At 37.1% G+C, this 17,463-nt stretch overlaps 1 protein-coding gene across 1 annotated transcript in view; it reads right to left on the reverse strand.

Annotated features, from left to right (window-relative positions):
* The window catches only part of LOC103099832 (mucin-16-like), a 136,364-nt gene that overhangs the window by 108,614 nt on the left and 10,287 nt on the right, over positions 1 to 17,463 (reverse strand). Inside the window, exons 4-9 of the mRNA XM_056820961.1 lie at positions 7,983 to 8,110; positions 7,787 to 7,854; positions 6,515 to 6,684; positions 5,728 to 5,766; positions 5,098 to 5,175; positions 2,905 to 3,021 (exon numbers count right to left, since the gene is read on the reverse strand). Coding sequence (XP_056676939.1) covers positions 2,905 to 3,021; positions 5,098 to 5,175; positions 5,728 to 5,766; positions 6,515 to 6,684; positions 7,787 to 7,854; positions 7,983 to 8,110 — 600 coding nt within the window. The remainder of the gene's footprint in view (positions 1 to 2,904; positions 3,022 to 5,097; positions 5,176 to 5,727; positions 5,767 to 6,514; positions 6,685 to 7,786; positions 7,855 to 7,982; positions 8,111 to 17,463) is intronic.

The following is a 17,463-nucleotide window of genomic DNA, read 5'->3' on the forward strand; positions in this document are numbered from 1 at the left end:
TTGTAATATTTGATCTTTGGAAGAAAAATCTGGAATACTTTCCTCATTTCCCTGAGTTTCTTCAAGTCCCTGCTAAGAGCTCCTCTGCTTCTTAGGTGATCCTTCTAAATTCTAGTGCCCTACTTCTCTTGATTATTTCCAATTGATCTTGTTTTTAGATTGTGTGCACATTGTTGTTGTTGGCATATTGTCTCTCCAATTAGACTGTAAGCTTCTTAAGACTAAGGGTGCCTTTCTTCCTATCCCCTGTGCTTTGCAGAGTGTGGGGAAACAGAGGAGAAACAATGAATGGTTATCAACTCACTGACACTGACATTGCCTAAGGAAATTTTCCCTGTGTAGCTATTATTCTACAGGCTCCATATATGTTAGACTCAATACTAATCACCACAGAAGGGTCCTTGTAGCTCAAGGACCAGCAGAGTGTGCAACTATAGAGAGATGAGGGATCCTGAAATGCATTCACTCACCCAACAGATGTCACACAAGATCTCAAGTGTACAAAAAAAAAAAAAGAAGAAGAAGAAGAAGCTCTAAGAGGGAAATGGAAGGGAAAGTGATTTCCCCTGAGATGTTAAGCTCTCCTCCCTGGACACATCTGACCCCCATCCTGCAGGGCTAAAGAGGAAGCCTGCTTCAAACATTCTTCCTTAGGAACAGGATAGAGCTAACAGGCACATGAGCAAAAAGAGAAGTTGTCTCTGCCCTAGGGCTGCTGCCTTCTGTACTGTGGGAGCTGGCTCAGAGAAGCTGATGTCCAGCTTTCCTTTGTGCTAGCTGGGGTCAGGATGATAGCGAGAGTTGATGTTTCTCCTGAACTCCTCTCAGACTCTACAGTCAGGCTGGCTAACCTGGGGTTCTCCAATGAGGAGGTAACCCCAGGTGATCCTGTGCTTGTGGAGGCTGCACAATAGGTAAAGGCAGAATGAGGCTTGGCCACATCGAGTTCCTTTCACCAAGGACTCGTTCACCAATCGGGTGGCTTGTTTCCCCCTTTGATGAGTGCCTGGCAGTCCAGGAAGGTGAACTTGATTCAGTCTCCATATCCATGCTATAGAAGCAGTGATGTTTGACAGCAGAAGATCCTGGTCACCACAGCACTGATCTTCACTACTGAAGCAATGCTGGCCTCCAGGGTAGCTGTGTTCTGATTTTCAGAATCCTGGCCAGCTGTCCCTGGTGCTCAAACAGTGACTTCAGAAAACATTTTGGAAACAAAGGTACCTAAGCTAGTCTGTACTTCCATTGAGTTCTCAAGTCACTTAAATTCTGCCTCATTTTCTCAATTATAAAATGAGGATAATAATAGCACCTCCCTCCAGAACTTGGTACTTAGTTGATGCTTAATTTATCCTTTCTTCTCTACTCCTAACTCCTCTTACTCCCCACTCCCCCTGTACCACCATTGCTTCTCAGATCTCAAAACTCAGTAACCAATAAAGGGGGCCCAGGATAGACACCACATCAAGGCATAAGATGAAAGGTAAGCATGAATATAATGATGATAATACAATGTAACACTTTCAGATTTGCAAAGTACTTTTTTATCTTTTTACTTATTTTATTTTATTTTATATATATAACATATATAAATATATATATTTATAAAAAATTTTATTTTATTTATTTTTTATCAAAGTACAAATTTTATCTTATTTGTATAAAGTCAATCAACAAACACTTATTAAGCACCTATGCTAAGCCAGGCATGGGTCTTAGTATTGAAAACTTGGAGTCAAAAATAAAACATCCCCTGCCCTGGAGAAGCTTACAGTCTACCAGGATCGTTTGTTTAAACAATGAGTCCTCATGGACTTAGAAATTTGTCCTAGGAAAGGAAAAGAACACAGACTTTACCTGTTTACATTTTAAAATCCTCTCTTTAGATTTTTACATCAACTCCCTTGCCTTCTCCTTATTCGAGCCGATTCAGGCAATTGGGATTAAATGATTTTCCCAGTGTCACACAGCTTGCAAATATCTGAGGTCAGATTTCACTCTAAGATCATCGATTCTCCAGGTCTGGATCTCTTCCACTGAACCAGCCAGCTGCCCCAGTCTCTTTAGCTTTTAAGCTCTCCACTAATGCTATCCCCCCCTCCAGACAGAGAACTGATGAATTCTGAGTGCAGACTAAAGTAGATATTTTAATTTCTTTATTTTAGTTGGGTTTTTCCCCACAACATAGTTAATGTTGAAATGTTTTGCATGACTTCACATGGATAATGAATATCATATCTCCCACCTTCTCAATGGGGGAGGGAGGTAAAAGTTGTTTTATTTTAAACCTTTGCCTAGTTTAATTCCTTCAATTTCTTTTTCTCCCCTCATTCCCAAACCTATAATTCCTAAAATGATATTAAACAATAGTGATGATAGAGAACATCCTTGCTTCACCCCTAATTTTATTGGGAAAGCTTCTAAGTTATCCCCATTACAGATGACCTTTGCTGATGGTTTTAGGTACTATTTGTCACTTATTTTTTATTTGTTTATTACATTGGAGGGGACAGGTATAAAATTTATGTATCATATATAATATGTGATACATATTATGAATTTATATGTTTTATAAATTAACAAAATTATTTTTAGAAGAGCTATTCCCCAGTTGAGAAATAATAAAAGAAAATGAATAGGCTATTATATGTATACACCCAAACAAACAAAAGGCAAAATCCCCCATGAGATCTTCATCCAAAGGCTGCTATCACAGCCTATGTTAGGGCAGAAAGTAATAGGCCAGAGGAAATTGTCAAATCTTACAACCTAATGACAAACTTCCCCCATCAGTGATTGTCCTGTTCTCAGACTATGAAGATGACTCCATATCTCAAAATTGAAAACAAGTACCCAAAGCAAGGATAAATACCAGTATAATGGAAAGAAAATACATTTTCTTACCTATAGCATATACAGTGGATTCCCGGATCAGGAGGCCACTAGTCAGTGATGTCATGATTTTTCCTGGTTCTCCATGGTCGGGGATATGGGTGACAGCTCCTACACCAGCCTCACTTCCTAGAAGAATAAATCACAACATATATCTCAGCCACAGGAGTGGGCGTAGAAAGAAAAATATGTTATCCCTATATATTCTGAAGGAAATGCCAAAATATGTGCTCTCTTTCCTTCATCCTTCACCCAGCAGAGAATCTCTCTAGTATTCCCATTGTTTCATTTTGTTTTCAAACTCTCCTCATCTACTGGCAGCTTTCCTTCAACCCCAAATGAAAAACAGCCTTCATTTTATCCACCTGTCCCTGATAGCTATAATTTCCCATCTCTCTTCCCGTTTGTGACTGAAATTTTTGAAAATGCTACCTATAAAAGGTGCTTCTACTTCCCTTCATCTTAGTCTGGTTTTCAACTTCATCATTCAAATGAAATTGCAAAAATCTCTTAATGGCCTTCTTCTTAATCGTCATTCTTCTTAAGCTCTCTGCACTCCTTGATACCTAATTATCTAATTTTGATAACAAAACTCTCCTGGTTGTCCTAGGACTTCTCTAATTATCCTGTTTTAGTCTCATTTGCTGGATTCTTACTTAATTAAGTCCTTAGTGTAGGTGCCCTATAAAGTTTTGAACTGGGCCCTTCTTCTCTTCTTCTATGGGGTTTCACTCAGTGCTCATAAACTCACATAAATTTATCTATCATCTCTTTTCTGATAAGTCTCAAATCAGGTCATCCATCCTTAATCTTTGTGGTGACCTCCAGATTTACAACTCCTATGGGGCAAATGCCTGTTGGAAATTTTGAATGGGGCATCTTGAAGAAATCTTAAACTCAACATGTCCAAAACTCCCTCAAAACTTTCTGACTCTTTCTAAACTTCCCAGTGGCTATCCAGGGTATCACTCTCCTCCCAAATCACCCAGGCTCACAAGCCTGGTCATCATTCTTTTCAAATAAAACCCTTACTTTCTGCTTTATTAGCAAATCTAAGACAGAAGGGCAAGAAGTAGACAGCTAGGTCATTCCTGACTGCTCACCCTCCAACCCACCATATCCAATCTGTTGACAAGATCAATAGATTTTGCTTTAATCACATTTCTCCTAAATTCCCTGTCTCTTATACTTCCTTCATCACCTTATGCCTCAACTACTGCAGGAGTTTTCTGGTCCCTGTCCCAAGTCCCATCCCATTCCACTTGCTCCTCCATTCAATGGCCAAAGTGATTTTCCTAAAACCCATATCTAATCATGTCATTGTCCTATTCAAGAAACTCTAATAAGTCCCAATTGCTTCAAGGATAAAATACAAAATCCCATTTGCATTTCTGTAAATATTCATCCATTTCCACTAGATAGTCCACTAGAATACTCTTATTTTCATATACTTGTGTAAAATAGCTACTATTGAATACTTTAATTTCCTCTTCATGTATGGTGAAGTCATGTTTCATAAACTTTTCATACTGGTAGTTTGATTTTCTTCTTTACCTTTTGAATCAAATTAACCAAAGTTCTATGCTATATGGAGCAGGTGTTTTGTTTGTTTGTTTCATAAAACCAAATCCTAGTTTATTAGTTCAGTAGCTCTCTTATTTTCAATTTCATCAATTTCTCCTTTGATTTTTAGGATTTCCAATTTGAACTTTATTAAGAGATTTCTGATTTCTTCTTTTTATACTTGTTTTAGTTGCATGAACAAAGATCTGATTTTCTCTATCTTATTAATATAAGGCATTTACATTTTATATCACAGCCTCAACCCATCTCTCTCTTCAAGGTAATTGGATGTTGTTCCTCCTCTTACATTGTATAATTTTAATATGTCCTCCATTTGTTGGCTATGGGAGACTTCATCTCCCATAGCTATGACATTGCACCAGCTATCTTCTATACCTGTAATGCTCTCCCCTTCCTCCCCTCCAACTCAGAGACACCCCCCCCCTTTAAAGGTCAAGATTCAGCTCCAGCACCACCTTCTACATGAAACCTTTCATGATTTCCCACATTCTTCCTCCCTACCTGCCTTGTTAATTGTATTTGTTCTCAGTTTATAATCAACATAGATTCATCTCTGTAGTTGTTAGCCTTGTTAGAATACATGGACCTTGGAAGAAGGTATTATTTCATTCTTTGTCATACCTGACACCTGAGAATGTGTCTCTCCTGCCCTCTCCAATTCCTGTTTCATGTCTTTATGGGTTTTAGATTTAATTGAACCTTTCCAGGGAAGAAAAACCAGAAGATAAGTTAAGAATAGTTTATTCCTACCTGTAATGCCAGAGGATCATGACAACTGAGCAAGACACTAAGGTTTGAGAGAGTGTAATAATTGAAGAAGCAGAGGACAAAAACATTATTAATGAAAACTATTGGGCAACTTTGGTGAATGAAGAATATAAGGAAGAGCCACAAGACTCTCTGGAATGTTGGGAGATCCCCTCATTGTATCAGATTAGAAAAACCACAAGGTCTGACTCTTAATTTTGAACAAGAAAGAGATAGGGACAGCCTGCTTTCCCAGGCCCCTGGGATAATTTTCCCTTTTGAACTATTTATATATATTTTGAGTAGCAAAAAGAAAATAGACAAATGAGTAAATGGAGTCTAAACTTTAGCCATATCTAATAGTGTATCTAATTCTGAATCCCTACAACACTTTTAATCCTCTGCCTTATAAATAGATAAAAAATCTTTCATTGTAGTGTCCCATTAAAGAGAGAGAGATATAAATATAGATATAAATAGACAATAAAGAAATCTAAAACTTACTCTTTGTGGATCTGATTCCTGGCAGCTTATGTTGATACCCTGTAGTTTGAGAATGGAAAAGAAAAGAAGAAAGAAAAATTCAGAGGGAACAAGTGTTGGAGATAAGGTGAGGGCAGGGAAGGACAAGGCAAGGAACAGCAGATGAAAGGAGGGAAGACAAGAAGAGAATAGCAGAGGAAAAAAAGAGATTAGGACAGAAGAGACATAAACACAAGATTTTGGGAAAGATACAGAAAAGAAAGGCCAAAAAAGAAAGAGAAAAGAAAGGGAGAAAAGATAGAAGAAATATATAAAGTTGACAGAGAGAGAGAGAGAGAGAGAGAGAGAGAGAGAGAGAGAGAGAGAGAGAGAGAGAGAGAGAGAGAGAGAGAGGGAGAGAGAGAGAAGGAGAGAGAGGGAAGGAAAGATAGAGGTGGGAGAGGGAGGAAGAGAGTTTGAGTAGGGTATCTCTTTGTGGGCAAAGGGTTAAAGGAGTAATGGAGAGGAGTTGGTTTGGGGCCCATAGGGGGGAAATGGTGATTCAGCATTCAAGAAGGGATTCATGGCATACTTCATTGTTGAAGGAGTCTAAAAACAATCAAGTCTCTTCTGATCTTGAGAAGTGAGCTCCCCATGTCTTCATAGTTTGTCACCACTTTGAGGGCCAGGGCTCCCAGGAGTGAGAGAGAAACCATGAAAACAAAGGAGACCCAAAAGGAAAGAAGAATTTGGGGCAGGTGAGTTGTTTTCTGGAAAGGGAACCACCCAGAGAAAGAGAGGCATATATCCCAAAAGTCAAGCTATTTACCATTCACAATGAGGCTATCATTGTCTATAACCAGGTGTTTTAGCTTTCTTGTACAGAGCTGTTCAGTCAGCTCCCAGTAAACCACCTTTTTGTCCAGGACATGGTTGGAGGAGTCCTTCTTGAAACTGCAGACTATATCCACTCCGGTTGCTATCCTGTTCCTCAGAGACCTGGAAATTAATGGTTCAGACAAGTGGTTTCAAACAGTACTTCCTAGGAGTCACATGAGCTATATTAAGGGTAGTTCCAAACTGATTTTAATGTGCTAGCTTATTAATTTAAAAAGTTATATATGTATGTATGTATGCATGTATGTATATGTTTTTCTGAGCCAAAATGCAGGCAATAGGGACCGTGATGATGTATAATTTAGTGGCTTCAGAAATTTCCTTTTGAGTTGGACACCACTGGTTTAGTTTCTGAAATTTAGTTATTCAGAGAACACTCTTGAGAGAAGTGGCTGACTTGGAATAAAGGTTTAGAGATGATTGTAGATTTAAAGTTGAAAAGGACATGGGAAGCCATCAAATATAGCCCTCTCAGTTTATAGAGGAAAGAAATGGAGGCTAAGGCAGATTATGTGACTTGCATAGCATCACACATCTGGTAAGTGAGAGAAAATTTGAACTTGTTCTTTCTGATTCCACACTTAGCACTTTATCCACAACAAGGAAATTGGCAGCGCTCTGTAACATCACTCATTTGTATGTTTACAAGTGTCTGTGGGGTCCGATTATTTTCAGTATTTCTTTAGAGTAGTGGAAAGAACAATGAATTTAAAATCAAAGATCAAGTGTTCAAATTCTGACTATTTTTGACCTGGGGAAAGTTATTGGGATCTCCTTGGGTCTTCATTTTTTCATCTGTAAATGAAGAGAATGGTCCAGATAACCTCTACTGTCCCTTCCAGCTTGGTGCCTATATGATTCTAGAGAAAGGTAATGTTGATATGTATTAATCAATCATTTTCTAAGCACTCATTTGGTGCCTCCTATGTTATTCCTTTCATGTGGCGTTATAAAGTGAAAACAGTTGCAAACTTATCTATGGAAAGAGTAATGGGGAAAGGATATTTTTCTACCTGAGAAAGAGTATAAGGAGTGTAAAATATTTTAAAGGCTTCTTGGTTGGAAGATTTTATCCATTACAGCTTGGGAAAGAAGGAATTTCTATTAAGAAGCAGAAGAAGAAACCAGCCTGGGCATCATCTGAGTGAAATGGAAATTGCTGGTCCCTAATATCTGAGCTGATGATGTCTTGAAGGATTCTCACCTCAGTGAAAGGTCACTGCATCCAGAATACTGAGAGCCAATCCTGCTGCTTCCAAACAATACCTTGAGCTGGAAACAAAAGAAGAGAAGGGAACTTCTGTGTGCCTGGCTAGGGCAAGCCTAAATACACAGGGCTAAGGAAGGTAGCATGGGACAGAGGACAGAGGAGGTAGAAGGGAATGGCAGTAGAATCTCACCAAGATTTGCAGGATATGCTCAGCAGCCTTGAATGTTCTGGAGTCCTTTTGATTCATCTTTGTTGTGTAAAACATGTTGGTAATAGTGAAGCTGAGTGTGAAGTTCTTGTAGTAAGAGCTCCATGATACTGTACAAAAGGAAAGGTATCCCATTGGCTGAGCCTTGCAAATGTTATTCAAATGAGAGAAAATGCTTTGTAAATCTTCAAGTTCTATCTAAAAGCTAGTTATTGTGAAGATCATTACAATGATCATCATCATTATTCCAGGTGACACTGTTCAAGTCCTTCCTCAGAGGAAAACTCAGCAAAATGAACCCACTAATGAAATTTTGAGGATCCTTCCAGCCATACACAATTTTTCTAGCAGTGTTAAAATTGTGGACTTGGAGTTAGAAGACTGAGGGAAGCTGACAAATCCTCACTGTCTGACAAAGTCACAGTTTGGGAGATGGGGGCTGGCAAGGCAGCTCCCTGAAAATGAGGCCCCCACTGATCCCTCTCAGTGACTTCACTCTCTCTCCAACTTCCCTCACTACAATGGTCTTGTTAAGATTACTGTCTCCTCCCTAATACAGGAGAAATAATATGAGAGCAAATACCTATAGGATTAACACACATATATCCCATACATAATCCCCCAGATTATTACCCTAAAAGTTTACATTCACAGAATTAAAACCTAAAGATCATTACCCCCCTTCCTTTTCCTCTCCACAGAGTTACATTCACTTCTATTACAAGCCAGGCAATCCAAGAACATCAATAGCCTTCAAGACACACTCCACTGCAGATAGAAACCAAGCAACATTGCCAGGTGCTTTAAAGTAACACAAAAAATTGAACATGTAAATTGAAGGAAACCCCAAATGTGGTCTGTCTCAAATTAACCTTCTAATCATGTACCTAGCTACAAAATGTTTTGTTATCCATCTCCTAAGTAATTGTGATTGATTGTGGAAGCTGAACAAAAGTAACAATGATTATCCTTAGGTCAGGGAGAACTAACATCTAGGATCACCCTGTTCTGATGTCATTCATCTATAGCAACAATGTTTCATTGAGTATTTACTTAAGCTTGGCATTTGCTGTTAAGTTCCATGGAAAAATATGTATAAAATGGATTGTGTGCCAAAGAAGTATGTAATCACTAACCTATATAATAAACAAGCCTCCATGCTATAGCAGAATGCTATGTGACTCCTGGGCATGTGCGACTGAGCACATAGCGTGTCTCATCTCTATTACTCAACTGATTCATTACACAAAGAAGGAGTAACACCTCACCCTCTGAAAGACCGCTGGACGTATCTCAAAATAAGACCTAGATTCAAATTGTGGCCCTGCCATGTGCTATGTTTTTGCCTTAGTTTCCTCACAAGTAAAATGAGGAGGTTAATCCATTTTCAAGGTTAAGAACTGATTACTTAAAAAAATTGCTGAAAATACTGAAAATTAGTTTTGCAGAAACTAGGGATGAACCAATATTCTTGCATCACATAACAAAATACCTTCCAAATGGGTACATGACTTAGATACAAAAGGTGATATAAAACAAATGAGAGTAATGGGGAAAATTTCAACTTACATATTAATGGACAGGGAGAGTTCATGATCACATGAGGGATAAATAGGACAGAAAGATAAAATGGACAATGTTGCTTACATGAAATTAAGTTGCTTTCCCCTCAAAACAAAACCAATGTAGTAAAATTAGAAGGGAATCAGGTATTTGAGGAGAAAAAGTCTTTGCACTTGGCTTTTATTTTTATAAATTTGGATTAGAAATGAGACCCTGATCAGAAGAATTTGAAGCAAATCCAAGTTGATTGAAGATATAGAGATCTCTCGTCTGATCTCTATCAAATTACCCTTTAAAATCCTGATAAAATGCCTTACAATGAATTCTGGAGCAGTATTATAACACACACAAAAAAGATGACTGATTTTCTAGCACAAAACAACTTAGAAAAGCTAGCAGGACAGATGGAATGGACTGTGGTAGAGGTGGAAGTGGAACACATTTTGCACCAGGGCAGGCCCACCAAGCCAGCAGGCCTTGGCCACAACTGAAGTAACAGGAAAGACTTCTGGAGCATTAAGTCCCAGATAATAAATGGGGGGGGGATCAGAAAATTGCTTAGAAGATTACATGCATCCCTTTACTCACTCTTAAGGCAATTCTTGTTACATTGCTCATATTCAGATCCCAGTCTGTGGGAGAGATTCTCTGGGTGGAGAAGGGCTAGCAGAGACCAGTGCTTGTAGCCACAGGAGAGCAGTAGACTCTCCCTGGTCACAGTTCCAAGGGAGGAAAGAGTGCTTAGGGTACTCACAAAGCAGAATATAGACCAGAAGGGTACTAAACAAACCATTGCTTTCATGATACTGTAAACCTCAAATTTCCTTAGACTTATAAATGTTGGAAATTTCACCATTGGGATATTTCATACTTGGAAAATTTCTTACTGATAGTCTATTGGAATGGGAACCCCATTGGCATGGGAGGTTCCTCCTCTTCCCTTCTTAAGATTACTTTAGGAAAGAAACCCTTTGCTGAACAATGGAAAGGACTTTGACCTATGCTTAAGCATAGAACAGGAATTTCTTTGAGTCTTGATTGATTTTAGAATTGATACAATGGAGATACTTGGAATAAATCTCCACCCTATTCAGTCCTAATAGGATTGAGTAAGGGCTACAGCCTAGATCAAAATTTAATTATTCCAATCTCTACCATACTCAAGTTAACAGGATTTAGAAAGGGCTGTAGCAAAGGAGTAAATATTTAATCATTTGAAAATATGACCTTCAACAGACATGTGCAAAAGCCAGAAACCTCTGGGCGGTCCTGGGTTAAGCTAGAGCCTCCATTAGCACAGGGAAATTGATGAAGAGTGATTGGTAGATGGGAGAACTGAGGGGAGGAACTCGGATGGTTTCCTTAAAGATAGGGGGGCTGAAGACTCCAGGGAGGTTGAGGTTTGGTCGGTGTGGTTCCTGGGCTCTGAGAAGGCTTGCTCTGAAGGAAGCTGAAGGTGGGGGCCTCTGAGACTGTTTCTCCATTTTGGACACGTGAGTAATAGGGACTGATCTCTTTTCTTTGCCCCAGCTATCTAAGGGCTTGGGCCTTTTGGCCCAGCCTAAACAGAAGGGGTATTTAAGCCCTATTCCCTTCTCTCCCTTTTTCTCTCTCTCTATCTCTAATTCCTTTCTTACTCCTATTGTAATTAAACTCCAAAAAAGGCTGATGGCTGACTTGAGTTTTTTATTTAGGAATTACATAGCTGATTCCTTGGCGACCTTAAATTAATATATATCAGTCTTTTAAAGTGATTCCCTTGTCACAATACCAAATGTGAAGGGCTGAAAGCAGATTGATCCCCAGAGTTAACTCTGAGGGCAGCTGTACAAAGAACCTAAAACTTGGAGCAGTACTCAACTCTACCACAGGTACAGATTCAATTTTAACTGTCATTTTAAAAATGGAAAGGAAAGAGCTGGAAATGAACAAAAAGATGAAAAAGAAATTCAACACAGAGAGCTATTTTGGTGACAAAGAAAACCAAAACAGAAAAGTAGAAGACTACAAAAATCAATGCCACTGCATGCAAACTTTCCAATAAAAATAAGGATTTCCAATAAAAATAAGGATCAAGCCAAAAAACAAATTAATGGAAGAAGCTCAAAAAGAGCTTTAATGATCCATTAGGAGAGGTAGAAGAAAATTCAGGAGAAGTGATGACAGTGATACAGGAAATTCATGTAAAAAGTCAACACCTTATAAAAGGAGGCACAAACAATATTGAAGAAATGAACATCTTTCAAGTCAGAATATATGAAGTGGTAAAAGACATTTTATAAAAATTCAATGAAGAGATGAACTCTTTCAAAAAGTAGAATTGGCCATATGGAACAAGATACACAAAAATACACTGAAGAAGAATTTCTTGAAAGGCAAAATTAGCACTAGGGGAAAAAAGAGGTATGAAAATTTGCTGAGGAAAACAACTTTAGATAGTAAAATGGGCCAAAGGGAATATGAACTACAAAACCTCACTCAAGAAAATTATCTTTTGTTGTCCATCAATGGGAAAATTGCTGAACAAATTGTGGCATCTGATGGTGATGGTATTGTGTTGAAACAAATTGTTGAACTGAAGGAATTCCATGTGAATCAGAAAGACACCTTCAGAAATTGATGCAGAGAGAAATGAGCAGAAGCAGGAGAACATGGTACACAGAGACTGATTCATTGTGCCATAATCAAATGTAATGGACTTCTCTACTAGTAGCAATGCAATGTTCTAGGACAATCTATAGGAACTTATATGAGAATGCTACCTACATCCAGAGAAAGAGGAGTGATTACAGAAATGCTTAAGAAAAACTTATGATTGATCAAATGGTCTGATTGACAAAATGATTGAGGATTTTGACTTTTGCACTTTATTTTTTTTCGTTGAAATGAAAAAAAATTCATTTAATTAATTAATTTAGAAGATTTTCCCATGGTTACATGGTTCATGTTCTTTCCCTCCCCTCCTCCTCCCCCATAGCCAACACACAATACCATTGGGTTTTACTTGTGTCATTGATTTATCAAGGAAAGATAAGGACTGCAAAATGATTCTAAGTCACACGTATCAAGGAAAGATATATTGATGAAGACCTGTTTCCAAATTTTAATTGCACTATGGTGATTGTTTGGAGTCTACATCCCCAGTCATATCCCCAATGACCCATGTGATCAAGCAGATGTTTTTCTTCTGTGTTTCTATTCCCACAGTTCCTCCTCTGAATGTGTATAGCTATCTTTCCCAAAAGTTCCTCAGAATTGTCTTGGATCATTGCATTATTGCAAATAGAGAAGTCCATTGCATTCAATTGTACCACAGTGTATCAGTCTCTCTGTATAATGTTCTCCTGGTTCTGCTCCTTTCACTCTGCATTAGTTCCTGGAGGTTGTTCAGGTCACATGGAATCCTTCCAGTTCATAATTCTTTATAGCACAATAGTATTCCATCAACAACAGATACCACAATTTCTTAAACCATTCCCCATTTGAAGGGCACACCTTTCATTTTCCAGTTTTTTGCCACCACAATGAGCACAGCTATAATTATTTTTGTACAAGTTTTTTCCCTTTGATATCTTTGGGGTAGTATAAACGCAAGGGTGATATGGCTGGATCAAAGGGAAGACAGTCTTTTAAAACCCTTTGGGCATAGTTCCAAATTGCCATCCAAAATGGTTGGATCAATTCACAACTCTACCAGTAATGTATTAATGTCCCAATTTTACCACATCCCCTCCAACATTTGTTATTTTCCTTTGCTAATGTTAGCTAATCTGCTAGGTGTGAGGTGATACCTGAGACTTGTTTTGATTTGCATTTCTCTTATTATGAGAGATTTAGAACATTTGTTCATGTGCTTATTGACAGTTTTGATTTCTTTATCTGAAAATTGTCTATTCATGTCCCTTCCCTTGCCCATTTATCAATTGCAGAATGGCTTGATTTTTTGTACAATTGATTTAGCTCTTTATATATTTGAGTAATTAGACTTTTGTCAGTGGTTTCTTATAAAAAATTTTCCCACTTTTTGCTTCCCATCTAATTTTGGTTGCATTGGTTTGTTTGAACAAACCCTTTTTAATTTAATGTAATCAAAGTTATTTATTTTACATTTTGTGATTTTTGATTGGTCTTAAATTATTTCCTTTCCCAAAGACTGGAAAGTATACTATTCTGTGTTCAACTAATTTATTTATAGTTTCCTTCTTTATATTCAAGTCATTCACCCATTCTGTGTTTATCTTGGTGTGGGGTGTGAGACACTGATCTAAACCTAATCTCTCCCATACTGTTTTCCCATTTTCCCAGCAGGTTTTGTCAAATAGTGCATTTTTGTTCCAAAAGCTGGGACCTTTGAGTTCATCATAGACTGTCTTCCTGAGGTCACTTACCCCAAGCCTATTCCACTGATCCTCTCCTTCTGTCTGTTAGCCAGTACCATATTGTTTTCATGACCATTGCTTTATAGTATAAGTTTAAGATCTGGTACTGCTAGGCAACCTTCCTTCACATTTTTTTTCATTATTTCCCTTGATATTCTTGATCTTTTGTTCTTCCAAATGAACTTTGTCATAGTTTTTTCCTAATTCAGTAAAAAGGTTTCTTGGTAGTGTGATAGGTATGGCACTAAATAAGTAAATTAATTTGGGTAGAATGATAATTTTTATTGTTTGCTAAACCTACCCATAAGCAATTAATATTTTTCCAATTTTTTAGATCTAGTTTTAGTTTGGTGGAAAGTATTTTGTAGTTGTGTTTGTATAATTCCTCTCTTTATCTTTGCAAATAGATTCCTAAGTATTTTATATTGTCTAGGGTGATTTTAAATGGAATTTCTCTTTCTATCATCTGCTGCCTGGGTGTGTTGGAAATATGTAGAAATGCTGATGATTTATGTGGGTTCCTTTTGTATCCTGCAACTTTTCTAAAATTCTTGATTTTTCCATCAGCTTTTTAGTGGATTCTCTAGGATGCTTTAAGTAGACAATCATATCATCTGCAAAGAGTGATAGCTTGTTCTCCCCACTTCCTATTTTAATAAATTTCTTTTTCTTCTTTAATTTCTATAGCTAGTGTTTCTAGTACAATGTTAAATAATAGAGGTTATAAAGGGCACATCCTTGTTTCACTATTTTTATTATTGGGAATGATTCTAATTTGTCCTCATTGCAAATGATGCTTACTAATGGTTTTGGATATATATATATATGTGTGTGTGTGTGTATGTGTGTGTGTGTGTGTGTGTGTGTGTGTGCACACACACACACACATATATATATATATATATACTGTTTATTATTTTTAGGAAAAGTCCTTCTATTCCTATACGTTCTAGTGTTTTTAATAGGAAAAACTGTTGTATTTTGTCAAAAGCTTTTTCTGCATCTATTGAGATAATCATGTTACTTTTGTTGCTTTGCTTGTTGATATGGTCAATTATATGAATAGTTTTCCTAATACTGAAACATCCTTGCATTCCTGGTATAAATCCCACCTGATCATAATGAATAACCCTAATGCCTTGCTAGATTCTTTTTCCCAATATTCTATTTAAGATTTTTGCATCTATATTCATTAGGGCGACTGGTCTGTAGATTTCTTTCTCTGGTTTTAATCTACCTGACTTTGGAAATCAGTCCCATATTTTTGTCATGAAAGGAATTTGGTAGAACTCCTTTTACTTGCTTATTATGTTAAATATTTTCAATAGTACTGGGATTGGTTGTTCTCTGAATGTTTGATAGGATTCATCTGTGAATCCATCAGGTCCTGTGGATTTTTTCTCAGGGAGTTCTTTGATTGCTTGCTTATTCAATTTCTTTTTCTGATATGGGATTATTTAAGCATTCTATGCTTTCTTCTGTTAATCAAGGCAATTTATATTTTTGTAAATATTCATCCATATCACCTAGATTTCCATATCTATATTGCCATACATTTGAGCAAAATAGATTTTAGTGATTGCCTTAATTGCCTCTTCATTAGAGGTGTTATCTCCCTGCTCTATCTCTGCACCCAAGGTTCACAAACTTCAGTCTTCTAGAGTCCTAAATGTCTAGCTGCTCTCTGGGGTTAGAAGTCCCTGGTGGTCATAATTAGCTACCAAGGAGCTAGAGTTGTCTCTGATTATGGCTTGCTGGCTGTGACTCTGGCATTTCAATACTAAGTTCTACTGTGGTGTCCCTTCTTTCATCTGAACTTGTTTTTTTGAGGTATTCTATATTGGTTGGTGGTTTGGAGAGTAAAAGTCCTGTTTAGACACAGCCGCCATCTTTACCCAGAAGTCCTGTTTTTGACTTTAAAAAATCACTTTATTAGTAATTGGGAAATAGGTTTTGAACAACAATAAATGTATAATGCAGTGAAATTGCTCTTCAGCTCTGGGAGGTGGGAAGTAGAAGGAGAGGGGAAGAACATGAATCATGCAACAGTGAAAAAGTAGTCTTAATTAATTAATTAAAAATAAAAATGGAAAAAATCAGACATTAAAAATGAGAATTACGAAAGTGGAAGATAATGTCTCCATGAGATATCAAGAAATAATCAAAGAAAATCAAAAAATGAAAAAAAAGCATATTTGAAATGTTTCCTTCATTTGAAAAACTCTTATATGGGAAATAAATCTAGAAGAGATAATCTAAGGATTATGGAGTTATGTTAATTTCATGTTAAAAAAAGAGGTTAGGCATTATCTTTAAAGAAATTATCAAGGAAAACTGCTCCAATATTGCAGAATCAGAGGGCAAAAGAGAAATCAAAACAATTCATCAATTACCTCCTGAAAGCAAGTCCAAAAGGACCCTAGGATAGTATAGCCACATTCCAGAAATCCCAGGTCAAAGAGAAAATACCATGAAACAAGAAGAAACAATTCAAATACCATAGAACCATGATCAGGATAATCAATATTTTTCCAGCTTCTACATTAAAGGATCATAATGGATGGAATGTGAAATTCCAAAGGGCAAAGAGCTAGGACTTCAATCAAGGATCACTTAACCAGTAAAAATTAGCATAATGCTTCAGAGGGGGGAAATCGATAGTCCATGAAATAGAGGTCTTTCAAAAATTCTTGATGAAAAGATCAGAAACTAAATGGGAAATGACTCTCAAACACAACATTCAAGAGAAGCCTAAAAGGCTAAACAGGAAAAAGAAATCAAAAGACTTTCAATAAGATTAAACTGCATACAACCATGCATGAGAAGATGATTCTTATAAAATATCTGGTCATTATTAGGGAACTTAGAAGGAACATACATAGACAGATGGCAAGGGTATGGGTTGAATATGATGGGATGTTACAAAATAAAATAGTATAAAATAGAAATATGAGACAAGGGTAATGCATTGGGAGGAAGAAGAAGAGTAAAATAAAAAGGGCTCAATTATTTCACATAAAAGAGACAAGAAAGAGCTTTTTGCAGTGGAAGGGAAGAGAGCAGAGATTGGGAGGGAGGTCTCATTTCATTGGCTCAATGAGAGAAGAATACCCACAATCACTTGTGTATTAAAAATCTATTTACCCTGAATTAAAGAAGGACGTGAAGGGAGTAAGAGAAGGGGTTAAGAGACCTGATAGAAAAAGAGGGCAAATTGGGGAAAGTGGAGGGCAGAACCTAAACAGGAGTAAATAAGATGGAGAGTGTTATATTCACTAATCATAATGAAGCAAAAAAAAAAAAAAGTTTACACAGCTCTCTAATAAGAGACTCATTTCTCAAATACAAGAATACAAATCTTTCCCAAAATGATAAATGGTCAAAGGAGATGAAGAGGGAATTCTTAAAGTAATTAATTTCTTAATTAAATTCTTAAAGTAATTAATGTTCTCTTTAGATATGCAAAATATGCTCTAAACCACTATAATATAGAGTATTGCATATTAAAACAACTCTAAGTT

The sequence above is a fragment of the Monodelphis domestica genome, chromosome 3, assembly GCF_027887165.1.
Source record: "Monodelphis domestica isolate mMonDom1 chromosome 3, mMonDom1.pri, whole genome shotgun sequence".
NCBI classification, from domain to species: domain Eukaryota; kingdom Metazoa; phylum Chordata; class Mammalia; order Didelphimorphia; family Didelphidae; genus Monodelphis; species Monodelphis domestica.